The sequence below is a fragment of the Triturus cristatus genome, chromosome 8 (genome assembly GCF_964204655.1).
Source record: "Triturus cristatus chromosome 8, aTriCri1.1, whole genome shotgun sequence".
Lineage (NCBI taxonomy): Eukaryota > Metazoa > Chordata > Amphibia > Caudata > Salamandridae > Triturus > Triturus cristatus.
Genome location: NC_140591.1, coordinates 584,129,450 through 584,154,466, shown reverse-complemented (window position 1 = coordinate 584,154,466; position 25,017 = coordinate 584,129,450). Strand labels below are relative to the sequence as shown.

At 43.8% G+C, this 25,017-nt stretch overlaps 1 protein-coding gene across 3 annotated transcripts in view; it reads right to left on the bottom strand.

Annotated features, from left to right (window-relative positions):
• PIBF1 (progesterone immunomodulatory binding factor 1) overlaps nucleotides 1–25,017 on the bottom strand; it is an 848,309-nt gene that overhangs the window by 758,407 nt on the left and 64,885 nt on the right. For all 3 annotated transcript variants that reach the window (XM_085622002.1, XM_085622001.1, XM_085622003.1), the window contains exon 3: nucleotides 14,048–14,148. In XM_085622002.1, the coding sequence (XP_085478128.1) occupies nucleotides 14,048–14,148 (101 nt within the window). The remainder of the gene's footprint in view (nucleotides 1–14,047; nucleotides 14,149–25,017) is intronic.

Here is a 25,017-nt window from a genome sequence, read left to right as displayed (position 1 = left end):
GCGACGGAGAGACCCCGCCGAGGGATCCTTTCCTTGTGGCCCCTTGAACAGTACTGAAGCGTGGTGCCCTACGAACTGCACCGGAGCTGGGAGACTCGCTCCGCAAGTCCCGTGCGCTCCCTGCTGACAGCCCCGTGGGAGGCCTTCACTGTCCTTGAGTACGAGTGGCGCTCCGATATCCCTGCTCCGTTCTGAAGTGCTAAATGTCATCGCTTACGAGCAGCGCTATGTTAGTTATACTCCGTAGTGAAATGCTAAATGCTATGGATTACGAGTAGCGCTCTGTTATTCATGTGCCAAATGGAAGTGCTACGTGCTAGTGATTACGAGTAGCGCTCTGTTATTAATGTGCCATATTGAAGTGCTACGTGCTATTGATTACGAGTAGCGCTCTGTTATTCATGTTCCATATTGAAGTACTACGTGCTATTGATTACGAGTAGCGCGCTGTTACTCACGCCCATGTTGAAGTGCTACGTGCTATTGATTACGAGTAGCGCGCTGTTATTCCTGTTCCATAATGAAATGCTAAATGACATCTATTACGAGTAGCTCTCGATGCTAGATGCCCCGTTCTGAGGTCGTCCCCAGGTAGCGCGCACAGCACTGTAATCACCCCCCCCCCTAGAGCGCTACAGGAAAGTGAAGCGCGCGTGGACACCTACGTGAATAGTAGTTGTCCCTCAGGCAGTACTGATATTTCATGAATTGCATGTAGAGTATGACCAACTGTTATAGCTCCTGGCTGACATGTATATCGCCAGGAATTGTGTTATCAGCTTATGAAATGTACTGCTACCTCATGAACTGCATCTAACGTGATCTACTTGGATAAACTTGAGTATTTACATAACTCCTACCGTGTGGCGTCACTGATTGTGTGTGTTCCTTGTCCCATGTGAGGTGCGTGTTGTACGGTTGCTTTACACACAGACCTTTGGTGGCCCGACCGCTCGTGTCACGTTACCGCCCCATAGGGCCTGGAGACCCCAGGTCCTACAGGGCTGATATGGTTGCGGCGGGGGACGTTGAGGATCAGTCGGGCGGAGGCGTTTTGGATGCGTTGGAGTCGTCGTAGGTGTTTGGCCGGGAATCCTGCATAGATTGCGTTGCCGTAGTCCAGCCTGCTGCTGACGAGGGCCTGTGTCACTGTTTTTCTTGTTTCGGTTGGGATCCACTTGTAGATCCTGCGAAGCATGCGGAGGGTGTTGTAGCAGGAGGAGGAGATGGCGTTGACCTGCTTCGACATGGAGAGGGAGGAGTCTAGGATTAAACCTAGGTTGTGTGAGTGGTCCGTGGGTGTCGGTGCTGCTCCCAGCGTGGTCGGCCACCAGGAGTCGTCCCAGGCGGAGGGGGTGGGTCCAAGGATGAGGACCTCCGTCTTGTCCGAGTTCAGCTTCAGACGGCTGCTCCTCATCCAATCAGGTCAGGATACTTAACTGATCATACATGACAGGGACGACATTGGCGAAAATAGGGTCTAGACCTGATGACCTTTGTTTGAGAGGGTGTAGACAGCAGGCCACCTTTTACCATACTTTGTGGAGCTGCCCGGCAATAGGTACCCTCTGGGAGGGAGCTTCGGATCACATGCAGATAGCCTTGGGAAAGGAGGTAGTATGGACGCCACAACTGGGACTGCTGAACATATGGGATGCAACTGACCTCACTGAAGTCGTACAGCAATTCACAACACTGGGGTACACGTTAGTCAAACGGGAACTGGCGAGAGAGTGAGGGGGAGTGAACCCGCCATCCACTACCTTGTGGGCAAAAGAGCTAGATAGGAGCATGTTGGCGGAGACGGAAGTTTTCGTAGCTAGGGGATGCCCCAAAAAATGGGATCGGAAGCGGTCAAAGTGGAATGGGTATCGTGGAGATATTTGTGTGTCCCCTACGGTAGAAATGGAGATGCGCAGAACTGCGGAGAGAGATGGAAATGTTTGATGTATACCTAACTCAGAATATGCACATGTACTGTACTGAATGACTTGAAAAATGTCGTCTAACTATTTCTGTATGGCTCTCATTAAAACCAATAAACAAATTTATAAAACATTTAAAAAAAAAAAGTGAAGATATGTGAAAGACTAAGGACATGAAATAACACGAAGAAGCAGCACATTATCGAGATGTTTCTTAAAGGCAGTACCTATAAAGGAACTGAACCAAGTGCCAAGATGAATGAGAAAGACAGTGGGTATGACATCACCCGCTGGAGATCAGGCTATGGACACCTGTTGGAGATCAGGCTATGGAAAGTGTGCAGAAACTCACTTTCTCCTTTTAATTTTTTTACTTCCTGGGAATGTACCAGTAACATACTAAGCCGCCTTACCATGCAGCCACTGCCAATGGAGCACCATTCATACAACAGACATAATATTTGTGGAGAGTGAAATAATTTCCGGAGGCAATAGTGGGAAGACTAATTGAAGTCACCAAAAAAAGAACAAAATCCGGAGTAACAGAATTGTTTACTGGGGTTGGTCCAGATAACAAAAAAGGGTAAAAGGTATAATGGTAACTATGTTCCTAATGGTTAGTATTGGCAAAGTATGCAATTAAACCAAACGCAATTGACTCTAAGATGTCTAAGAGTGGTCAATCCCAGAAGGAACACTTATGGTGGAAATCAGACAGACATATTAGGCTAGCCAAGGACACAACAGACTGAAGGAATCATGTTAGACGTCTTTTGTTCCCTCACAAACCCACGGATGCTAGCATGCCCTGAGGCACAGTGAATATTACATTAGTAAAGTAGGAGTGAAGTGCCTGTACACCCCACTTTTAACATGATCGAATTGTCATACCTCTAATTTACATATATAACTTGCCTAATAGTCCCCAGTATATGGTACAAAAGGTACCAAGGTCTTGGAAGTTAAATGACACTAGTGAACTGCAGCATCATTTGTACCATGCTATACAGGGGCAGTGCAAACATGGCTTCAGGCCTCCTATTGTAACCTACCTGTATCAGTGTAAAAACTGCAATCTGGCCCATTTAACAGGTTAAAAAAACCTCAGTTTTAAATATTATTAATCATAATCATGAGAATATGAATGAGTTATCCCTATGTAGACCTTTGCCACCTTCAAGGCAGAGTGCATTGTATTTAAAGGAAGGACATGTAGAAATGTTATCTTAACAGGCCCTTAAAGTGACTAGCACTCAAAAGCTGTTTTTCACTTTGGCAGGCTCAGCTGCCCTATATAGAAAACCAACCAGAGTACAGAGTAAAATCCTAATACAGTATCTCTAGAATGAGACTAACTAGAATAATATTTAAATAACTATTTAATAGTTATTAAAAATTAAATTCGAACGCCAAGTCGGATTTTTAATAAATATTTAAGAAATGTAGTTTTTAGAAAGTTACCTTTTTCCTTTCTTAAGTTGCTCACAACTAAACTTACATTTGCTCTCCCACGTCTGCCAGCCAGTAATTAGCATTTGAATAGATGTGGAAAAGGTTTGAAGTGTTTCCCAGGAGCAAATTAGAGGCTGACCTGAATGGGCAGAGGGGACTCCTCTGGATCTTGTGGTATATGCAAGGTGGGAATGTGTGCATCCCTTTTGACATTAGTGTCATATCCTCCTTAACAGGTCTGCTAGGTTTTTACATAGAACACTAGGGGTGCATTTGAGACAAGGTAAACAGGATGCCAACACTATTCTTATGCATACACTGTCTGGTTACCGAAAATCCTTGCTTTGTTTGCCAGACTTCTGTCTATGGGTTTATTTGGGGTAGAGTGACTGCCCCAAAGTGCAATTTAGTGTTAGATGTCAGAGGACACTAGGATTATTATAGTACACACCCCGCACACACCCCAGCCCTCAGAGACAAAGTTTAGTTTGGCCAAAGGCTTTTGCCATCTTGAAAAAGTCTAAAATGAATACAGTGTAATCTGGGAACTTTTACCCCCATTATTTAGGACGTACCCTGGTGTCATTCCCATATACTAGCAAGTGTCAGGCATAAATGTGGCATCTCCAGGCACCCACTTCAAAACACTACTGGACCTGTGGAAGAATTAGAAGAGGACTGAACCAGCTGTCTGTGACCATAGAAGAGCCCTGAAGAACTGGACCTGCTCTGTTGTGCCAAGTAAAAACAAGTGGTCTCCATGACTCATAGGTTGACCTACTGTTCAAGCTACAGGTATACAGCAAGCTACAAGAGTCCTTTCCTGCAACTACAAAGCCGACTAGTGGCAACTGGACCAGGACTGGAACCTGCTGTTGGCCTCTGCCTCACACCCTGCAAGTCTCTAGGTGCCTCCCATGAGGTCCTGGGGGGGGGGGGGGGGGGGGGAGGGGGTCTTTAGAAATTGAAGGATACAGTAGATTGAGGCTTACGACACTAAGTAGGAGGATTAAAACTTTAACCAGGACAATGTTGGTTGGTGTTTCTGACAAAGTGTCAAGATTCAGGTCTACCGCGACACCACCATCATTTGCTTTTTGTGCTTCTTGGCACTATTTCTACATAAATATTTAAGACTTCATATCTTCGTTCCCCTTATTGGATTTGTGTCATTTTGGTGTCATTTTTTTATTACAATTTAAATTAATAATTACATTTTACTCCATTTTCAAACTTAGTTTGTAATTTGTATTGTGTTGCATTTTGACCGAATTACTGTTTAGGTACTGCATAAATATTTTACACATTGCTGTAAATTAAGCCGGTCTGCTCTGAGCCATAGCTACTAGGGGTTTGAACTTGGGTACATTTAGTGACTTTGAGGGTTCACCCCGACAAGGGTGTGATTATTGTTTGAGGTGGGTAGTTACCCACCCAAATAATAATCGAATTTGTTGCAACATCCTTTACCCTTTTACTGCACCAATTAAGAAGAAAATTGTTGTCTTTCTTCTCACATCTTTTTTCTTCTGTACAGAAAATGCTTATCCACAATTATTAAATACATTTTTTTGAATTAGTGGTCACAATAAAGTATGTAAACTATAATCCTACCCGAACTGGGAAATCTTCTAATATTAAAAATCAGACATTCAATTTAATGTATACAAAATCTATGTCCTTCAGAGGAGGGGCATTCTGCTGATGACATCTTGGATCGAACCAGAAACACAGCAGTCCTGGCACACTATATTAACTAAGGATTTCACTGAGATCACAGTAACTATTCCATGATCTCATACATAAAAGCCTTCAATGTTGGCCCCAAGTGCTTTGAGCAGGACAAAGCTGAGTTCTAAAACAGGCGAGTCCCTTTGCTACTGAGGTAACTTTGTGCCTCACCCTGGCCTCAAGTTTTACTTTAGAACTCAGACACTTTTTTTGTTCTCAAAATGTGTCAGCAGGGCAAGACTGAACACTATAGCTGCACCGAGATCTACAAGACTGGATAGCTGCACAGTGAGGATGGTCCTACTGAAGCCCTTTCTTTCATGGTGAAATGTTCCAAGTGGAGCTTTTTGACCTTAAGAGTCCCCCAGACAATCCCAGTTGACAATTCTCAATTGTAAAGGACAAATATTACAACAAAGATTATGGATAACACTCCTAGTTTTGAGGAGGATGGTAGATGAGAAATCAGGCTGGATAGCTTTACTGATGGATAGGATTTGGGGTGGGGGTAAAGGGGATGTTTACGGTGGTGCCACTGTGCATGTCTCCTTCGCTTTTTGTCCTATTTTGGGTTTTTTCTTATTATTGGAATACCTACTGTATGAAGAATGTGGTATGCTCTCCCATAAGCTACATGTTGTGTCATTGACTTACTTCTGTATTATATAGAGAATAATAAAAAGTATATTATTCTAGGAAAGCGGAGCCACCCTATTTTCCTACTATGAGAACCGGATTCTCCCCTGTAGAAAACAAGCATTGGCATAGCCAATAGGTCTCGCCTTTGGGACCTTATAGGTTTTTAGCCATGCAGCACATTATTCTGGGTGTTTAACATTTACTGCTTTTACTACGTGTACCACTGGTTGGGAGATTGCAAGCAAAACAAACGTGCGCCGTATGATTGAGAAGAGGAAAAACTTCCCTTTAATTTACAATTTATATTTTTAAATACAAACAAAGAATTATCGCCGCCTGCTCTCGTTGCTGCGGGGGGTAAAGAGGTGATGGCAGCTCTTATGCGTTCTTGTGTGAGCCTTCCTCAGCGCGAGGTGGTCACTGTAGTGCCGTGTAGGTGTGGCAACCAGTGTCCCCCAAGCACTACACCGTGCATCACTTGCTCTGGATGGCTCTTGGGGCAAACTGGTTTATTTATACATTTTCTGCTCGTCTTAGGTTCACACATAGTGAGAGAAACGACCATTCAAATCTGAAAAAAAACACCCCACTGACACCCCACTGGCTCTGATTTATCTAACTACAATAAATGTTCGCATTTTTTTTTTTATTTATTTCAAATGACATGCTTTTCTCAAAACGAGACGCAACAAATCCTTCCCATAAAAGGAGCACCGATTTCGATCGGATGATATCTGGATTGTACGTACACTTGAGTCAAACAAAAACTCTTATATAAAAAAACCGAAAATGAGCTTGGCATGAGAGCAGCCCTAGCCGTGTGCATTTATTGTTTACATTGTTTGCTCTCTGCGCACCCTCTTTCTGCCAAACCCAGCCCTGGCAGCCAATAAAGATGGATAAGTTGTGAGGCTGCTAAATGATTAACTCTGGGGCCAACATGCAGGCTTGGCCTGAAAAGGAAGCAGGAGGCGGGGAGCTGCAAGGCACAGTCAGAAGGGGCCCTCCTAGGGAGGCTCCAGATAAACGGGTGAATGCAACTCATTTCACCGACTCTCTTTCTCGACAGAGTTCTAAATGTGCACCACATGTGCTATCTGTGCAATACGATTTAACAAAAGCCGTAGACAGCATTAAAGCAAACTAAAGACTAAAAAAACTAATATTTTGTCAAAATAGGTTAGTGCAAAGGATCAACTTTACCTCGTTCTTCCTGTAATTAGATGGGAGTATGGCATTGGTAGAATGTAAACACAGGAACAAGCAAGGCACGAAAGTGAAAGCGACCGCGAGACAGGCAAATGTAAACAAGCGCAGCCACGCTAATTAGAAACAGATGGCCCCTGCGCGCCGCTGCTCGCTCCCGCAAGGTGGATGCCGCCACACGCACAAGTGTTAGAAAAGTGCAGACCGATTCCAAAAGGTTGTCTCCTAGAGCAACGCATGCAGGCTTCGCTAGGCTCGAACTAAAAAGGAATAATGTCCAAGAGGATCCTCATGATGAAAGGCTTCTGTAATGTATGCCTATTTGAGCCATGTTAATGTAAAAAGCCAGGCCTCAGCTTATATCTTTTGTGATAACACCTGCTCCTGTCCAATCCCCCAGGGAGCATCTAAGTCAAGTGGTCAGTGATTGTCCCCACTTTGCAGCACTTAGGTCTTCCTGCCTTTATAAGTTTGCCTACCTGGATGAGAGCATATACACATATCATCTTAATGAAAATTAACTTTCAGGCATCACAAAGTTTGATTTTTTTCTTTTAAAAAAAAGCTGCCTTTCCAACGCATATCACAAATCTACTTTCACCACGGATTAATATGATGTTTGATAAATGGTAAAAAGATAATATAGCAAGAAGGAAACTATAAGCACATTCCTAGTATTCTCGTGGCCAAAACAGGGGCCATATTATCAAGATTATCCCGGGGCACTTGCTTTTTTGCACTCTTGCGGCACTCCGGTATGACAGGAGGGATCACAGATGCTTGCACAGCCCATTCTGTAATAGACTGCACTCGAGCACTTGTGGTGCTGGTGCAATCTGAAGGGGGGGGATTATCTCATTTTCATCGGTGTGCAAATGAGGTATACTTTACTTCTGTTCCTGTGCAATACACTAGATACAGGTGCTGAGGCAAAAGAGTTGTCAGGGGCACACTTTGGAAGGAATGGCAGGAGTTCTATTGAACCCCCAAAATATCTTTCTGCAACCTGGAACAGTCACTTACTGAACCCACCTGCAGGGGGATCTGTGACCACCTTTAAAAGGAAGGCCGGTTTGCTGCCTGCACATGAAAAGAGGACCAGATGCTTCAAAAAGCTGGTCCACTTTTCACAGAAGAGCACCCAGAGATAATGGATGCGCTGGAGACAGCAAAATCATTGTGAAAAGGACACACTGTCTCAGTCTGGTGCACCCACTAAACCGTGCGGTGTGGTGCAGACTAGGGTTGTTTGCCCTATTTATACTATAGGCCCCAGTCTCTTCATTGGAAAAAGGCATTTTACTTTCACAAGGACAACGGGATTTGGTAGCAATTCACTGTAGGTACCAGAAGTGTAGATTATTATTATTTTGTTAAACCTTCTTCTCCACGGGAACCAAATGCTACAGAAATCTACATGTCCTGTAAAGGGAAAAACCTGTCTGCTCCACGGTTCAAATGGATTAGATGGGCCGTGGGTGCTACTCATTATAGGCCGATATAAACCCATACGCTTTACATAGATTCATAGGTTCGATACCAAATTCACTCCATTCTTACAGCATAGACTACATTCTGTTCACCCTACATTTTCGAACCAAGGGCACCATGTTTGCCACCGGCTCTCACACCACCGACTACACACTCTTTCTGTTAATTCTCGAACAAGGCAGGCTTCCACTTTCCCTTTACTCTCCAACAGTGCAGGCTCCAGTTCTTCCATTGCCATGTTCTAATCACAGGCTCCTGGCTTGCCTCCTGCTCCCCAACGACAGGCTCCACTTCCACTTTTCCTCCAGTCTTTAACTACAAGCAGGGACCAAAGCCGATTAAAGTCAATAGCTAATCACAGCCTAGAGTGTAGGCTCAGTTTTTCAGTCAGAGGCAGTAAAACATTTCCCTCCACTGATGAAATCCGCATCCACCTTTGCCATTGGCTGTAAGCATAAAGATGCTACAAGTGCTGGTTCTGCTTACCGTAATCACTGGCAAAAACAAAGTGATTTACATGGACTGTCGGCCACAAACTGATGGGCAGGTGATAGAAGCTGCAGGCAAGACTGGCTGCTTGTACAAAGGACAACATCGCTTAAATTGTGCTGTCCCTGACAACATTCCATATGTCCCACATGAAGGGCAACAGAAATGCTACACCACCCCTGCCTAATTACATATTTTTCATTAAAGTCATGCATGTCCAGCTTTCGTATATTTAGCAACCAAATATGAGGGCTACAGGGCATGCTTAGGTGTAAATTACCTAATGAATAAACATATAAACTTTGCTTATTTTTTATATTTTTTACATCGCAGGGTCGTTTCTCAGACATGTGTTACTGCAGTGTTTTAAAATGCAGTTATTCAGCCCACAATGTTATACCCACAGACATACTTCTTCATATATGTTAGTGGCTTAAATACAAATTACAATCCGCATGTAACTTCTATTTCAATTGCACTTTCTGCACCAACCTACTACGACCTTAGTGAAAGGTTAAAAAAGTCAATTTGGTGTAGCCAATCTCACCTCATGTTACAGCGACACAACACATGCACTGTGGCAAAGAATGGCAGTGTCATAGTCTACAGAATCAAAGTATCAACATAAAATTACTCTACCTAAATTACACCTCACATGCAGCACGCACATATGCCGCAGCTGATAGGGCAGGCAGACTACTTGCACGCATGATCCGTCAGGAGCACGCACAGACACCTATAGTGTGTTTACAGTCAGCCACTGGTCCAATACTCACCAAACAATATGATGTGCATAAAGAATTTGTGTCTCAATACACCAAGGTATATAAATTGGCGCACCGCATGTCCATTGAGGAGCTGGACTCCTTCCTCTCCCCACTCTCCCTGCCGCAAATCACTGCCGACCAGCAAGGGGAACTGAATGAACCGATCACATTGCTGGAAATACAGAACGCAATATGCTTGCTGGCCACTGGTAAACCTCCAGGGACCGACGGCTTCCCGGTTGAATATTATAAGGCATATCAGCAAGCAGCTTCTCTCCATGTATAGCAGCGCGCTGCAGTCGGGGGCCCTGCCGGGTACGCTGCGTGTGTCGCTGTTGGTGTTGCTGCCCAAGCCAAACAGGAACCCGGAGCTGCTGGGCTCACACCACCCGCTTGCACGCCTAAATATGGATTATAAGAATATAGCTAAACTGCTGGTGTGCAGAATGGCCCTGCTGATTCCAAAACTGGTTCACACGGACCAAAATGGTTTTGTGCCAGCTCGCAGCACGTCCCTAAATCTCTGACGGTTTTTCAGAGTTAATCACTATGCTAGGGAGAACTGGGACCATTCCGGATGCCTGGTATTAGATCTGGAAAAAGCATTTGACACCTTGGAGTGGAGATTCTGGTTTGCTGTGCTCTGTAAATATGACCTGAGGGAAGAGTTCCTAAGCCTCGTACAACTTCTCTATACCCAACCGGTAGCTAGATTTAAGACTGGCCCGCACCTATCAGGCCAGAACACAATCGAGCAGGGTACGCGGCAGGGGTGCCCGCTCTCGCCATTACTATTTGCGCTGGCCATCGAGCCGCTAGCCGAGTCACTGCGCAAAACGCAAGATGAGTGGGGGATCCCCTTGGGCAATGGCATGCATGGCATCTCATTATGGGCGGACGACCTGCTTATTTACCTCAAAGACGTTAGGTCGTCTTATGCTTCAATAGAGCGAATATTACTTGAATTTGCTAACATTTCAGGAGTACGTGTAAACTGGGACAAATCATGCCTGTACCCTTTCTCCGAAACCACTTGGAACCCACGATTGTCCATCAGCAACAGGCCAATACACTGGCAGGAGTCGGCATTCTGATATCTGGGGATACTCATCTATAGAGAGTCTGCAGACCTTCTTGAAGGTAACCTGGTGCGAGCCATCACTGCGATACGTGCGCAGATGACTTTCTGGGGTGCTCTTCCTCGGACGGTTATGGGGAGGATAGCGCTAGTCAAGATGGTGGTACTCCCACGACTGCTGTACAACTTCGTAAATGTGCCATTATACCTCAAACCAGCGCTGTTCAAAAGCTTAGAGCTGGATGTCCGCAAATGTATTTTGTGGCGGGTGGTGCTAATCAAAATGTACCCTTTGGCAGCTGGTGGGGGCCTTTCGCTACCCAACATGGAGCAGTACTATCTTGCAGCGGCTCCTAACCTTCGGGGTCTTATATAGCGACGGGCAACTCCTGCCATATGGTACCCTTGCAGAAGACACAGGCCTCCCCCGGGGTCAGTTCCTGTTGCACGAGGCAGTGATGCGCGAGCTACAAGAGGCATGATGTGAGGTTGTGCAGGAGCCGGCCACGCATCGGACTGTGCAATATCTGCATGAACTGGGCGCGGGCCCCCACTTAGTCAGATGGTTTGTGGAATCCTTAAGGATACACACTGCGCCGTGGCTGGAATCCGTTCGAGCCCACTGGGACACGGATTTGCGGCGCCCCAGCACCAAACACAAAAGTCTGGATATCCTCAGGAGCTCCACCCGTGTCCCCCGCAATGCCAGGTTCCGGCTCCTACAGTACTATATAGTCCACAGAGCATACTTGACCCCAGCTAAAATAAATAAATACTTCAATCGTACTGATGCCAGCTGCCCTCGCTGTGGTGAGCCAGGAGGGAATTTGTTACATGTACTATGGTCCTGCACATCCATACAGTCCTACTGGGGAGCGGTCACCAGACGTTTAGCACAGTGCACACACTAACCTGGTCGTAGGATGTGTGTATCTTGGGGTTATACAAGAGGTCTAGTAAACAAAGTGACATCCCGCTACATTGACTTAGGGCTAATAGTAGCCAAGTGCCTACTTACGAGGCGATGGAAATCCCTGGAGCCCCCCCCCCCCCAGTGAAATCCTGGTACCAATCGCTACTTTGCTGGGCACAGGCGGAGAGTATAGCGTTGCGTCGAGAGGACGCAATAGGCATTAGGTAGCAGCCGATGGCAACGGAATGGGACGCAATCCTGACAGACATTCACGCCTTGTGGCAGAATCTCTCCGAGGGCTCAGACAACGCTGGCTAGCACCTGGTGTCTCCGACGAAGAGCGCATGGTGAGCTAGCACATAAGGCATAGGCTCATTACAGCGCACCGCGTGACAGAGCTGTGTGCCCTCCCCCATTGACATTCACCCAGGTCCAACAACACGACGCACGACAACTACTTATCAGGTAGTGAGAAGCTTGGCAGAGGCATGCACCCATAAAACAGCATAGCTCTGAACAATGCACACGTGCGTAGAACAACAACAAGACAGTCAGAGAAGCGTAGTTCGAAACAAGGCCCCACCGTCAATACCTTAAGTTCTTTGTACGAGAGGAGAGAAATGTGTTATCCACCCTGTTACATCAATGTTATGTTGCAAGCTGTTTTCGAAAAAAATGTTTTTCATGGGAACAGACTGATATGTATGGCCGCTCAGCCTACTTATTGATGTAAAAAAAAAAAAAAAGGGAAAAAGAAACCCTTGCATTATTATGTAGAATGTATGAAGTTACAACACATACATTTACAATGCATGCCTTTACAACGCAGTTTTTACATCGCAACATCCTTTACAAGGCATTCTTTTACTTTGTATGCCATTACATCGCATTTTCAGAAACTACCTTTACAAAGCATTCCATTACATCGCATTATACCTTTACAATGTATACCATTACAATGCATACCATTACATCGCAGTTAAGGTAAGTGTTGAATAGTATAGGGGTAATAATTACTATTCCAACTCCAGTGAGTGCAACAGTAGGGTAAGTGTTGGATAGTGTGGGGGTCAAAATTACTATTCTAACTCCAGTGAGTGCAACAGTAGGGTAAGTGTTGGATAGTGTGGGGCTAAAAATTACTATTCTAACTCCAGTGAGTGCAACAGTAGGCTAAGTGTTGGATAGTGTAAGGGTACTATGCATTGTAATGGTATGCATTGTAATGACTTGCGATGTAATGCCTGCGTTGTAGTGACATGCGTTGTAATGACATGAGTTGTAGTGACATGCAATGTAATGGCTGCGTTGTAATGACATGCGATGTAAAGGATATTGCGATGCAATGACTGCTATGTAAAGGTAGTGCGATGCAATGACTGCGTTTTAAAGGTTGTTTCCCGTCTGGCCTCCATTGTGGCCCCGTATTACTTAGTCAATTTTAGAGCCAGAGAGCCTGCAAACATCTTGTAACATTCAATCGGGAGACTGTCTGCCCCGTTGTGGGAGGGAGGCGATAGAGAGCCCTGTAGATGGTGGTAAAGGCTTTGTGTATGGCTTATTGTGAATGGAGAAAAGTGCCATCCGGACTGAGGGAAGACACCACCTTGGAATATTTGGATTCCCTGTTGGTTAACCACACTAAGAGGCAGCTGGACATATCACCCTCGATATGTGTGTAGGCCATGTAAGAGGCATAATCCAGGCAGCAGAGGCAATTGATCAGCCAAACCTAGGACTCGCTGAGCCGAGTCACCGAGGGCTGGATTGAGGGATCCTCGGTGGCTCTTCTCTCTATGGCTATGTATTTTTCTTTAGCAGTACCCAGTTCTCAGAGCATCGTTTCACGTATCCCCAAGACCATGTGAATGCAAAGGACTCTGACAACTACCTTGAAGGCCTCCTGTTCAACAGCAGGCGAGTAAGCAGAGCTGTTGCTGTGCTCAAAGAAATCAAGAATTTAGTCTTGTATGGTATAACTGAATGGTGGGTCCTTGAGAGTGGTGGCCTGTAGGCGCCAAATGGGGGTGGACGAGGGGGTTCTGCCTTAACCAAGGCTCAGTATCAAGGAACTATGGTTTGACAATTCCCTACCAAGGTAGTAAGAAGAGGAAATGGAATGTCGTATTCTGAGTAGTAGTAGGAATAAAGCTTAATTTCAGATTCTTGGTGACTCCAGGCATCCTTCAAGGACCATTGTTGGAGCAATGTCAACGGTCAATTTTTTTGTGTGAGGGCCTGAGGGTGCAGGGGAGGAATCACAGTTACGTTTGCACTATTAGTAATGTACACAAAAAAAAACGACTGTTTAAAAAAAGTGAAGAAATACATTTAAAAAAATAATACGTTTGCTCACCGGGAATCTTCCTGCTGTAGCTTGGATTGGCTGTCCAGTCGTAATGCTAACAGTTGCTTCTGATGTAATGTATCATTAAGCTTTTCTTCCAACTCCTCAATCTTTAATGAAAAGCAGTAAAAAGAGAAGAAATGTAATGGTTCTCCTATAGACTGTGTCTCATTCTTCAATCCACACGCATGAGCTACACATTAAAAAGTGAAATTTGGCAAAATAAGTACAATGGTAAGGTAAATAAACCAATGTGTGAAGCGTGGTTTACTTTGTACCCAATCAACAATAAGAGGAAGGGAAGAGACCGAGAAAAGTGAGAACAAATGAAACAGCACAAGAGAGTGACCGCGCATAAGTGAGCTCACAAGTGACCCCCCCCCCCCCCCCGAGAGAAAGAGAAAAAATGAGGAGAGAGAAAATAGGATTAAATAATGAGAGAGTGAGATTGACTAAATTAATGTGGAAAAGATATAGGCACTTTGTGGTAAATCCGCAGGGAGGGTAAGGGGTAAAGGTCTGACAGAGCTTGTCAAACAGGTTACTCCATCACAAAGATGAATAATACACCGTCTGCCAGATTACAAATGCATTTTATACAATGGCACTTGCAATACGGCGGCTGAGGTATTTCTCACATTTGTGACAGAGTAACCCACCCACCAAATTCTAAATCCGTTCCTAAATTACAATCTGAACCCCACACTTCACCTGCTTAAGCAGATGTAATAAACAGTCGTGACAAGTACCAGCAATTCACATACGTTACTGTCCTAATAACAGGTCATGGTTTGAATGCCTATGGAATTGTAATTAAAAATTTTATTACATTTGTGGGAAGGCAAGATATAGACACTGCACCTCACAGAATATGTGGAATAAACCAATCTGGCCTTTCCGAGATATTTTGTATTTAGAGGATATTAGCATTCATAGTTAGGAGCAGATGCACACTCTGCTGCCCTGCGCCCAAAATCTACAATTTTCCACGGAACTTATGAATTGAAGCTACTGCTAGGCTTTTCACTCCAGGTCCTGTGGTGGCCATTTGTTACTAGGAATTTCTCTTGTAAGTCTTGTTTGCTACTTGTGTCCTATGGCATTCAGTTCAACTACCCCAATTGGATTGTGATTCAATAAAGAAAGATCAATCAAAAAAGTATGGATTACTTTGGAATGCGATTAAGGCTTGAAATTTTGATACTCTAAACAAAGTAATACACGCAAGCAATAGAATACCCAAGAATGGTTTGTTTCGAACTGCGGCTCAAGAAAATTAGGCCTTATAAATGCTATCAGAGAAAGAGAAACAATAAAAGGTAGCTAGACGCTGTTACAGAACAGCTATGAGGATGGCAAAGGAAGCATTGGAGAACTCCACCATGGATAAGTTACTACAAGCGGCCATAAATAAGGTAAGATGGGGTTCAACAAGCCAGATGCACATGTGTTAGCCAGTGAGTGGGAGGCATACTTTGGAGCACTTTATTAAAAAAAAAAAACAAAAAAAAAAACAGTCTGACACGAATGAGCAGTCCACTGGCCGATCACCTCTTAGCACCAAACAATCCCTCACTTTTTCCTCAGTGGACGCTTTAGGAGCTCTTAAAGCCCAAAAGCAGTAAAGGCCCCTGGCCTCAACAAAGTACGAGTCGATCTCTACTGTTCCAACAAAGACCTATGGTCACAATACATAAACATGGTAAGCAATGCAATCCTGCAGGGTGACCTTATCCCAGACACATGGAGAAAGTTGAGATAGTTCCCATCTTTAAGAAAGGATCTCGTGATTATCCAGAAAATCATCGACCCATTAGCCTAATAGATAATGTGCAAAAAAATATTCTGCCAAAAATTGTGGTTAGCTTTTAAGCTCAGAGGAGAGGTATTTTTCAATTTCCTTCCAGAATGGCTGGATTTTAGGACATTCCCAGACAATATGTTTCCAGTTCCCTTTCTCCTCGCACCGAAAACATTTATCAACAACTAGGGGAAAGATACTATGGAGATAAGCGGGAGTTCTATAGATCAACCATTTATTGTAAAATTGCATGCGTCTAAAATTAGCGCCACGGAAAATTATTTTATTAAATTTATTTATCTTGTCCCATACAAACTTGTTGATTTCAATGTTTTCCCTCTTTTTCCACCTCTCAATGATCCTACTGGAACATTCCTGCCCTTTATCCTCTTTTAATAATTTGATCCAGATGCTCATCTTTTTTGGAATTTTATTATTCATAGCTGTCGAGATAGTTTCTTTGTGGTATAGATTTCCTATATCCAACCCTCTGAGCCTTTGATTGAGCATACAGAAAGACCAATTCAAGGTGGAATGTGAATAATGTACCTGTCTGGAGATTTCATCCCATGACTTCCACCTATTGCCAATGAGGAAGTCTTCAATCTTCACAAAGCCGTTTTCTTTCCAGAGATTTATTATTTTACTCTCCATACTTCCCTCTTCTCCAAAGTTAAAGTTGTTCAAATCCGTTGTATTACTTATTCTAGGGATGGAGTAGAATTTCAAAAACTGAATTTTCTGTTTGAAAATCCACTGAAGGGACTTGTAGCGAACTTTCTTTGGATCTTTTATAATTCTAATTGGATCAATTATTTTTATTTCTGACAGCATCTTCCTCATAAAAAAACTGTCTGCTTCGTTAGTGTCTAAGAAAAAAAACCTAAAACTATGATGTGCAAAAGATTCAAAGTAATATTCTCTAATATTTGGAAGGGACAGCCCTCCTTGTGCAAAAGGAAGATATAAAGTGTCACGTGCAAGCCTAGGAGATTTTTTAGCCCAAAGAAAAGAAGAAATCAGAGCATCCACTTTATGAAAAAAAGAGACCTGAATTGGGCAAGGTGCGGTATCAAACAAAAAATTAAAAAGAGGTAAGACCGACATTCGTATTAATGCTGCTCGCCCCATCAAAGATAGGGGTAATAAGTTCCAACGATCTAAAAGAGACCCCACCTTTTTTAACAATGGTGAGAAGTTCAATGAAAACAGATCTTCCAGATTATCCGATATAAATATTCCTAAATACCTCTTTGGGGATAGATTATATATTTGCCTAAATTCTGGTATTAAAGTGTCTACAGTGCAGTTTACTAAAATAATTTCTGTCTTGTTAACATTAATTTTATAACCCCCTTAAAACCATTATAATATTCGATGACTTAGTTCCTGAACTAGGCTGTTCTATGTGCCACACTCCATATGATGAGTCCCTTTTCATAGCTTCTTTAATAGCCAAATCTCTTATTTTACAGTCCTGGAAAACTGATCAAGTACCAACTTTTCAGGCTTGGAAGGCAAATTTATTACGAATCCAGGGCAGGGAAAGAAAATATGCACTGAGATCTGGGGCACTCAAGAAATATGAGAAGTTCTGGAGTGTGTTTGAATCGTAGTCCTTTTTACTGTATTTCCTGACAGCATTTAATTTTAACTATATCTTCTTAGCTAATAGTCTGCTAGAGTGTTTCTCCCTACGCATTTTGCACTTTATAATTGCACATTACACTTTACAATTGAGATTTGAATTGTCGAAATTCGTTGTTGTTTTTTGGCTTTACACTTTGCACTTTATAATCAAGTTTTCGAACTGATGAATTTGTAAAATGCTTTTACACCTATGTGCCTTGTACCGTATTAATCTTTCTACAAATGTGTTCTGTATTGAAGATTGTTTTTATGAACTCTCAATAAAAAGAATTTAAAAAAAAAAAAAATTGTGGTTAGCTTACAGTCTGGATGTCCAGAAAATCTATAATAAGCCAATTTCAGGCAGGCTTTAGATCAAAAATGAGTACGACAGATCAAGCCTTTCTAATCCAGCCGATTAGGTGAAAGACTATGAATATAATAACATAACATAATGTGTATTTGTAAAACGCACGTTCACCCAGGAAGGTTTCATGGAGCTGAATAACAGATGTTTATTGTTACACAACTCAATGGTACTCATAGGGAAGGGTAGACTATGTTGCTTTCGTAAATTTGTGAGTGGCTTTTGACATGGTCCCAAGAGCCAAGATTTGGCAGGTCCTTTCAGATATTGGCATTCCTCTTGAAATGCTAGCCTTCATCAAGTGCTTGTACTCTGGTGATTACGCACGGGTCCGTAGCGGCCCAAACAGAGAACTCACAGAAGAAATAGAAATCAAAAAAGGGGTTAGACAGGGATGAGCCCTGGCACCAACATTATTTTAATTGTTTATTAATGGCTGTGTGGAATTTCTGTCCAACTCTGAGAACGATTCCCTTACCGTGGAAGGACAGTAAACTCCAGCACTACCTTTGGCTGACACAATTGATTTCAAAAACACAGAAATGTTTCCACACCTTGATTGAGAATCGTGGCCAGTTTTGCAGAAACGACGGTTTGGAAATAAATGCCATGAAAACAAACTAATGGCCTTCAATGTCAAGAAGTTGTGTAGCTGTGTAATAAGGGTGGACACCAATACTCTGGAAACAGTCAAAGATTTTGACTACCTAGGCATAAGATTGTCCGAAAACGGTAGATGGGGCGAGCAAATTGTAAAAAAGTAACATTGCTTAAAGCATAGGGCAAGTGCCATTGTTAAGTTTTTGAGGGGTTGCAATAACTATCCAGTTTCCTCTGCATTAGAGGTCTATAGAGTGCAGGCTGTTAGCGCAGCTATTTATGGAGCCGAACTGTGGGGTCATTGTGGAGTTGAAGCTCTTGTTCTACCTGAGAACTCCTTTATACATTCTTTATTGGGGCTTTCACAGAGCTCTCCCCTTCTGCCCTTGTTCCTAGATTTAGGTTTGCAGGAGAAAAGTGAGTGCGCCTGACCAAAAACAATCTTATATTGGGTCAGAGTGTGGTCTACCGAAGAACTAGCCCATTACAGAGCAGGGCCAAGTGATGTGTGTTAGACCGGACATCCTTAGGGTGGTCTTCCGACAACTTTTTGCCTGCCTCCCTCTATTTTTCTGACCTCGTTTTTGCTGGCTTAAGGACTCTGTGCAGTTTACCACCTCTAAACAGTGCTAAAGTGCTTCTGTTCTCTGCCCTACACATGGTAATACTGGCTCATACCCAATTGGCATATTTAATTTATTTATACACCCCTAGTAAAGTGCACTACATGTGCCCAGGGCATGTAAATTAAATGCTACTAGTGGGCCTGTAGAACTCATTGTGCCACCCTCTTTAGTAGCCCTCTAACCATGGCTCAGGTCTGCCATTGCAGAGCCTGTAATTGCAGTTTACACTGCTACTTTGACCTGGCAAGATAAACTTCTTGCCAGGCCTAAACCATACATTTTTGTACATATTCGGTACCCCCCAAGGTAGGCCCTGTATTTCCCACAGGGCAGGGTGCAATGTATTTAAAAGGCAGGACATTTTTTTAAAAGTTTTACATGTGTTTGGTAGTGAAAAACTCCCAATTACCTTTTTTTAAAAAATTCTGCAATGACTACCTCTCCTGTAGGTTAACATTGGGATTACCTTATTAAATCTTTTAAGTGTAATTCCCAACTGTGAAGAGAGAGAGTTTTCAAGTTTGGTCTCAGTGGACTCAATTTAAAATCATAATTTTTGGTGAAGTTGGATTTTTAGTTACAGTTTAGCAAAATGCCACTTTTAGAAAGCTGGCATTTACTTTTTTTTAGCCATTTGGTGCCTGCTGCCTGTCTCTGTTCAGTCTGGGCTAGGTGACAGCTGGGCTTTTTGTATTCCCTTTAGACAGCCACACACAAAGGAAGCTTAGATGTGCCTTGATGGGCCTTCCTGGGTGATGGGAGGGATGTGCTGGGCACAGCATCACACATAAGCTGTCTCCTGTCCACACACAAAGCTATGTATACCCCTCCCCCGGTAGAGAGTCTGGAGCCAGGGCAGGAAGGAAGGGCCTCTGTGCACTTCAAAGCTCTTTTTCCTTTAAGTCTTCCCTACTTCAATGGCACAACTGGGTGTAAGTACTGGACCTCTGACACCATAACGTCAGTACACTTCTGGACTCATGACACCAGGAAGAACTGCTGTGCTGCTGAAAGGATTGCCACTCTGCTGAACTGCTGCTTTGCTGGACTCTTGCCTTTCTGAGCTGCCCTGCTGTTCTACTGCCTAGGTGAGAAGGACTGGACCAGCATTACTTGAACCTACAGTGACTCCAAGAGCTTGCCTCTTGTAAGAAGTCTGAGGGACATCAAAGACTTCAACTACCTGCAACTGAACTCTACAAGCTATGAGACTGCCCTGCCCAGTGGTGCCACACCAGTTCTGGGCCTTGGAAGTGAGGCCTAAGGTGCTTCTACATACAGAATCCAGCCATCCTCATCAGAACCAGCAAATCCCCGTCACAGCATGGAGCAGACCTGGTACATCAAAAATCAACACATCGCCTACTGCGGGAACTGCAGCTGCGCATCACATCACATTTGGAACCAGCATATCGCAGCAGTTGCGTGGAGAAAATCAACGCATCTCGTCCACTGCATGGCTCGACACTGACTCATCGCTCCGGCTGAACCTCACTTCTTCAGTATCAAGGTACTTTGGTTCAGCAGGCCCAGAGAGTCCCAGTATCTGGCCTGCATCCATCGCGGTTGGCCAGGACTTTTGACTTTGCCTAGTCCATCGTGACCAGATAACCCATTTAATCGCTTATTGCTTCTAAGCGCTATATTACATTAAGTCTTTGAAAATTCGTATATTGAATTATACTGGTTTGATTTTTGTCATTTTGGTCTTCTTTTATTGATCAAATTAAACTCTATTATTCTACACTGTGGTGTTTTCACTGTGTTACGGTTAAAGTGTTGCACAAATACTTTACACATTGCCTTTTAAGTTAAGCCTGACTGCACCATGCCACGCTACCAGAGAGTGAGCACAGGATAATTTAGGGTGTGTTGTGACTTACCCTGACTAGGATTGTGGTTCCTGCTTGAACAGGGGACATACTTCTGCCAACCAGAAACAAAATTTCTAACAATGCAATTAGCAGAGCCCAGGCTTTAAAGATCCCCTGGTTAAGTTATTTCAAACAGTCGCTAAGCAACCAAGGATTGCAAGAGTTCTGGGCAGTCTCAAATTCTATTGCCCCCCAGCTCGTCCGCAATTGTGAAAAAGACCTTTTGGAAAGACGCTCAGAAGTGTAGGGGAGCATTTCCTCCCTGGGGAGCCTAACAAATTCTTTTTTAAATATAGAAGTTGACTGTCAGTTTGAGGAATTTTTAGATTTGTTCCAATCGTCACTCTCTTGGAAACTGTATATTCAACTAAGAATCAGTACTCTACCCGTGGCTCTTTCACAAGCCTTTGGTCAAAAACCAAAAGTCAAGCGTCGGCACATTCCCTATGTGCAAATCAGGCCATGAAAACATAGAGCACTTAATTTTCTTCTGCCCCGCATATAATCATCTGTGACGAAAATGGATTAAACCACTTTGCTTAACACAGTACTAGGCATAACTGGGATGTCCTGAGGGTTTGTAAAACAGAAACGAACCCAATGACTGTGCTCCCTGTCCCCAGTTTTCTCCAAGCAGCCTGGTTAAGAAGATCAAAACATCTGGGCAGTAAACCCGGATATATATTTTAGCATTGCTATTTTTAACGTTTGTATAGTTTAACTATCTGAACAGTGCTCCGAAAATCTGCATATAGAACCAGTGAGTATTTATTGCTTCAAGATTGCCGCTATATATATTTTTTTTCTTCAAACTGTTTTTATTTTGATTTTTGGGAAGAGTCACAAAAGGAGTACTGAGAAGTACTCCCCGGAAACATGTAATCGTGGTAATGTGACAACAATACACTGACATTCAAATTTCAGCTAACAACCCGATCGATAGAGGAGACAGTAACAGGATCATAGTCATCACAAAATAATGGCTTAACATGAGTTGTGCTGCTATATTTGAACATTTGCACCTTGGCATTGTCACTTAACCTACTGGCTAATATGTTTTGAATATGTGCACTTTAGCACCGCCACTTTGAGCTATGTGTAGTTGTTTTAACTGGCCAATATGTTCTGAAATTTAAATTTGATGATTTTTATAAAACTAGAGTGGAACTAACACTGAGAAAGTGAATGTTAACACTACTTACTCTTCTGTTTTCAGCTACTGTTTATGCTGTGTTTTTAACTTTTGAGTTTTATCTGTACTGTGTATTGCCGATAAATTTGTGGAATTCAAATAGACAAAAATAAATAATACAACTTTATAAAGATGTTGTGTTGCATATTTGCATATAATATTGATTTTTGGGCTCCCATTTTAATGAGGCTATTTACCTCAGTATTTGAAAGTGGTCTCTCCCCCACCCAACTTATTGGTTAGAATCCATCACTGCCCCATTTTTAATAAAGGGTTGTAGAGAGTATCTGAAATGTTATTGACCCATTTCTCTCCTAAACTCTTAGGTCAAGGCATTGTGCCATATTATCTTTGCAAGGTTATAAGGCTGGGCTTAAGCAAAGAATATCCTTACTGACATTCAGTATGGTTTCTGTAAGGAAAGGGTACAGTCGACCAAGCTCTTGATCTATTATTTGGGAAATATACTAAGGCTCAAAAGGGAACACTGCATCTAGTTTGAGTTTGAGTTTAAAAGCACTTTTAAAGGGCACGTATACCGGCGGTTTCTTGGCGCTGTAGCTAGTGGGGACTGAGGGTTAAGAGCAGGGAGAGAGGAATGGACATTTATTCAAAGGATTTTGTGAATAGGTAGGTTTTAAGATTTTTGCGGAATTGGGGATAGAGGGTGATGGCACGAAGATGGAGGGGAAGGGAATTCCAAAGGGTTGGTGCTAGAATGGCAAATTTGGAGCCGCCCCACTTCTTTCTCCGGAAGCGAGGGATGGTGAGGAGGGACTGAGAAGAAGAACGTAGGTCCCTAGAGGGGACATAGGGAATAATCTCAGAGGAGATGAAGGCAGGTGCCAGGTCCAATCGGGCCAGGAAAGTGATGGATGCGAGTTTGAATTGAATTCTAGCCCGCACTGGGAGCCAGTGGAGAGATTTCAGAAGTGGGGTGGAGTGGTGGAATTTGGGAAGGTTGAAGGCTAGGCGGGCCGCCTGGTTTTGGATCTGTTGAAGGCGGCGCAAACTGTATGCAGGAATACCGGCATACAGAGCGTTCCCGTAGTCCAGGCGGGACACCACCATGGCCAGAATAATAAGTTTGAGAGCGGAAAAAGTAAAGAAGCGGGACACCTTGCGAATAGTACGCAGTGAGAGGAAAGAAGAAGATAACACAGAGCTAACCTGGGAGTGGAGGGTGAGTTGGGAATTGAGCTTAATGCCTAGTGTTTTAACAGAGGAGGAGGGGGCAGGAGGAGAACCAAGAGAGGGAGGCCAGCAAAGGGGAGACCAGGGGCTGGATGAACCGCCCGTCAATACCAACTCGGTTTTGTCCGGGTTAAGTTTGAGGTGATTGTGGCTCATCCAGTCCCTGATGTGGAACATGACAGTTTGAAAGTTGAGGACAGCAGAAGGAGAGGAAAGATCAAAGACCAGCTGGAGGTCATCCGCATAGTTAAATACGGCGACCTCCATCTGTTGGAGAGAAAAGATAAGAGGGGCGATATATAGATTAAACAGAAGAGGGGAGAGAGATGAACCTTGAGGAACCCCGCACTGGACTTTCCGGAAGTCCGCTGTGAAGTCACCCAGGCGAACAGCCTGGGTGCGGTCGCTGCGTTCATGGATCTCACTAGTGCATTTGATTGCATATCGCATTGCAAATTATGGGCTATCATGATGAGACAAATGATTGAAGAGGCAATCGTCAACTTCTTAATGACTTTATATCACAATACCACAGACTGAGTTAGATATGAGTTGAATTGGGAATTTACCTATAAGATTATTATACGTATAGGGATAAGACAGGATGTGTGTTGGCCCCCTTCCTTTTTAACAATTACATTAATAACTTAGAACATCGTCTTCTTGAGAAAGGCACTAACCTACCGAAAACTGATTTGCCTCTATTTTACTTAATGCAGATGATGCTATTTTAATGTTGAGGACCGCAGTGTGCCTTCAAAGATTACTCAATGTGTTTGCCAGTTACAGGAACATTCTGGGCCTGAGAACCAACTTGAGGAAGACCATCATCATGTCCTGCGGCCCTAGACCGGCTAAGAAGTGTTCCTTTGGTATAGGAGTATTGCCCATAGCGAAGGCAAATATCTTCTTGGATCTGTGAATCCTCTAGGATTCTCATGGGTTCAATAAATAGCTATTAGAAGGCTTTATTTAAGAGCTCTATTGAAACCATTTTAAGTTCTCCCGTAAGTTGGAACAGAAGCACATGAAAGAAATGTATATGATGGTTAAGACAAACTGTCTCGTGGCAAGATATGGTGCTGGTGTTTGTGGCATTGTGGATTGTGGGGATTTGCAGATTATGGAAAATTGCTTTCTTAAAAGGCTTTTAGCCCTTCCACTGAGTTGCTCTAATGTTATAGTGCATAAAGAAGCTGGACTTACTTAGCGGACAGGAATTGATCAAATCTATCAGCTATTGGAGGAGGAGCCTAGCGCGCAACCAAGATGGCCGCGTAGGTGCGAGGCTCCCGAGGACCTCCGCGACCTCCTGAATTAATCCTGGCGATATCCTGTCCTTGTTGAGGGGACTGTGTTGGGGAACCGGAGCTGAGGCGCCACCCGTTTTTTGGGCTCGAATCGGACCCCGGACGCCGGTGGGAGCATCGATCGAAGGTTGTGGCCTTCTCCTCGCCGGCCCCCCGGATTGGAGTAGTGGGGCGATCCGGGGACAAAGTGAATAACAGCGGCGAACGGGGCTGGGCGACTGGCGTACCCCGCACTTTCACTTTCGCTTTTGCGCCCTCCTAGCTCTCAAGCGGGGTCGGACTGCGGAGCGGGGTGTGGTGGTGTGGCCTTGTCCAGGAGCCCGGCTGACCCGCCGGCGGTGGGTTGACCCGCGGTTCGGTGGTCGCCCCCTGCCCCCCCCCTGGCA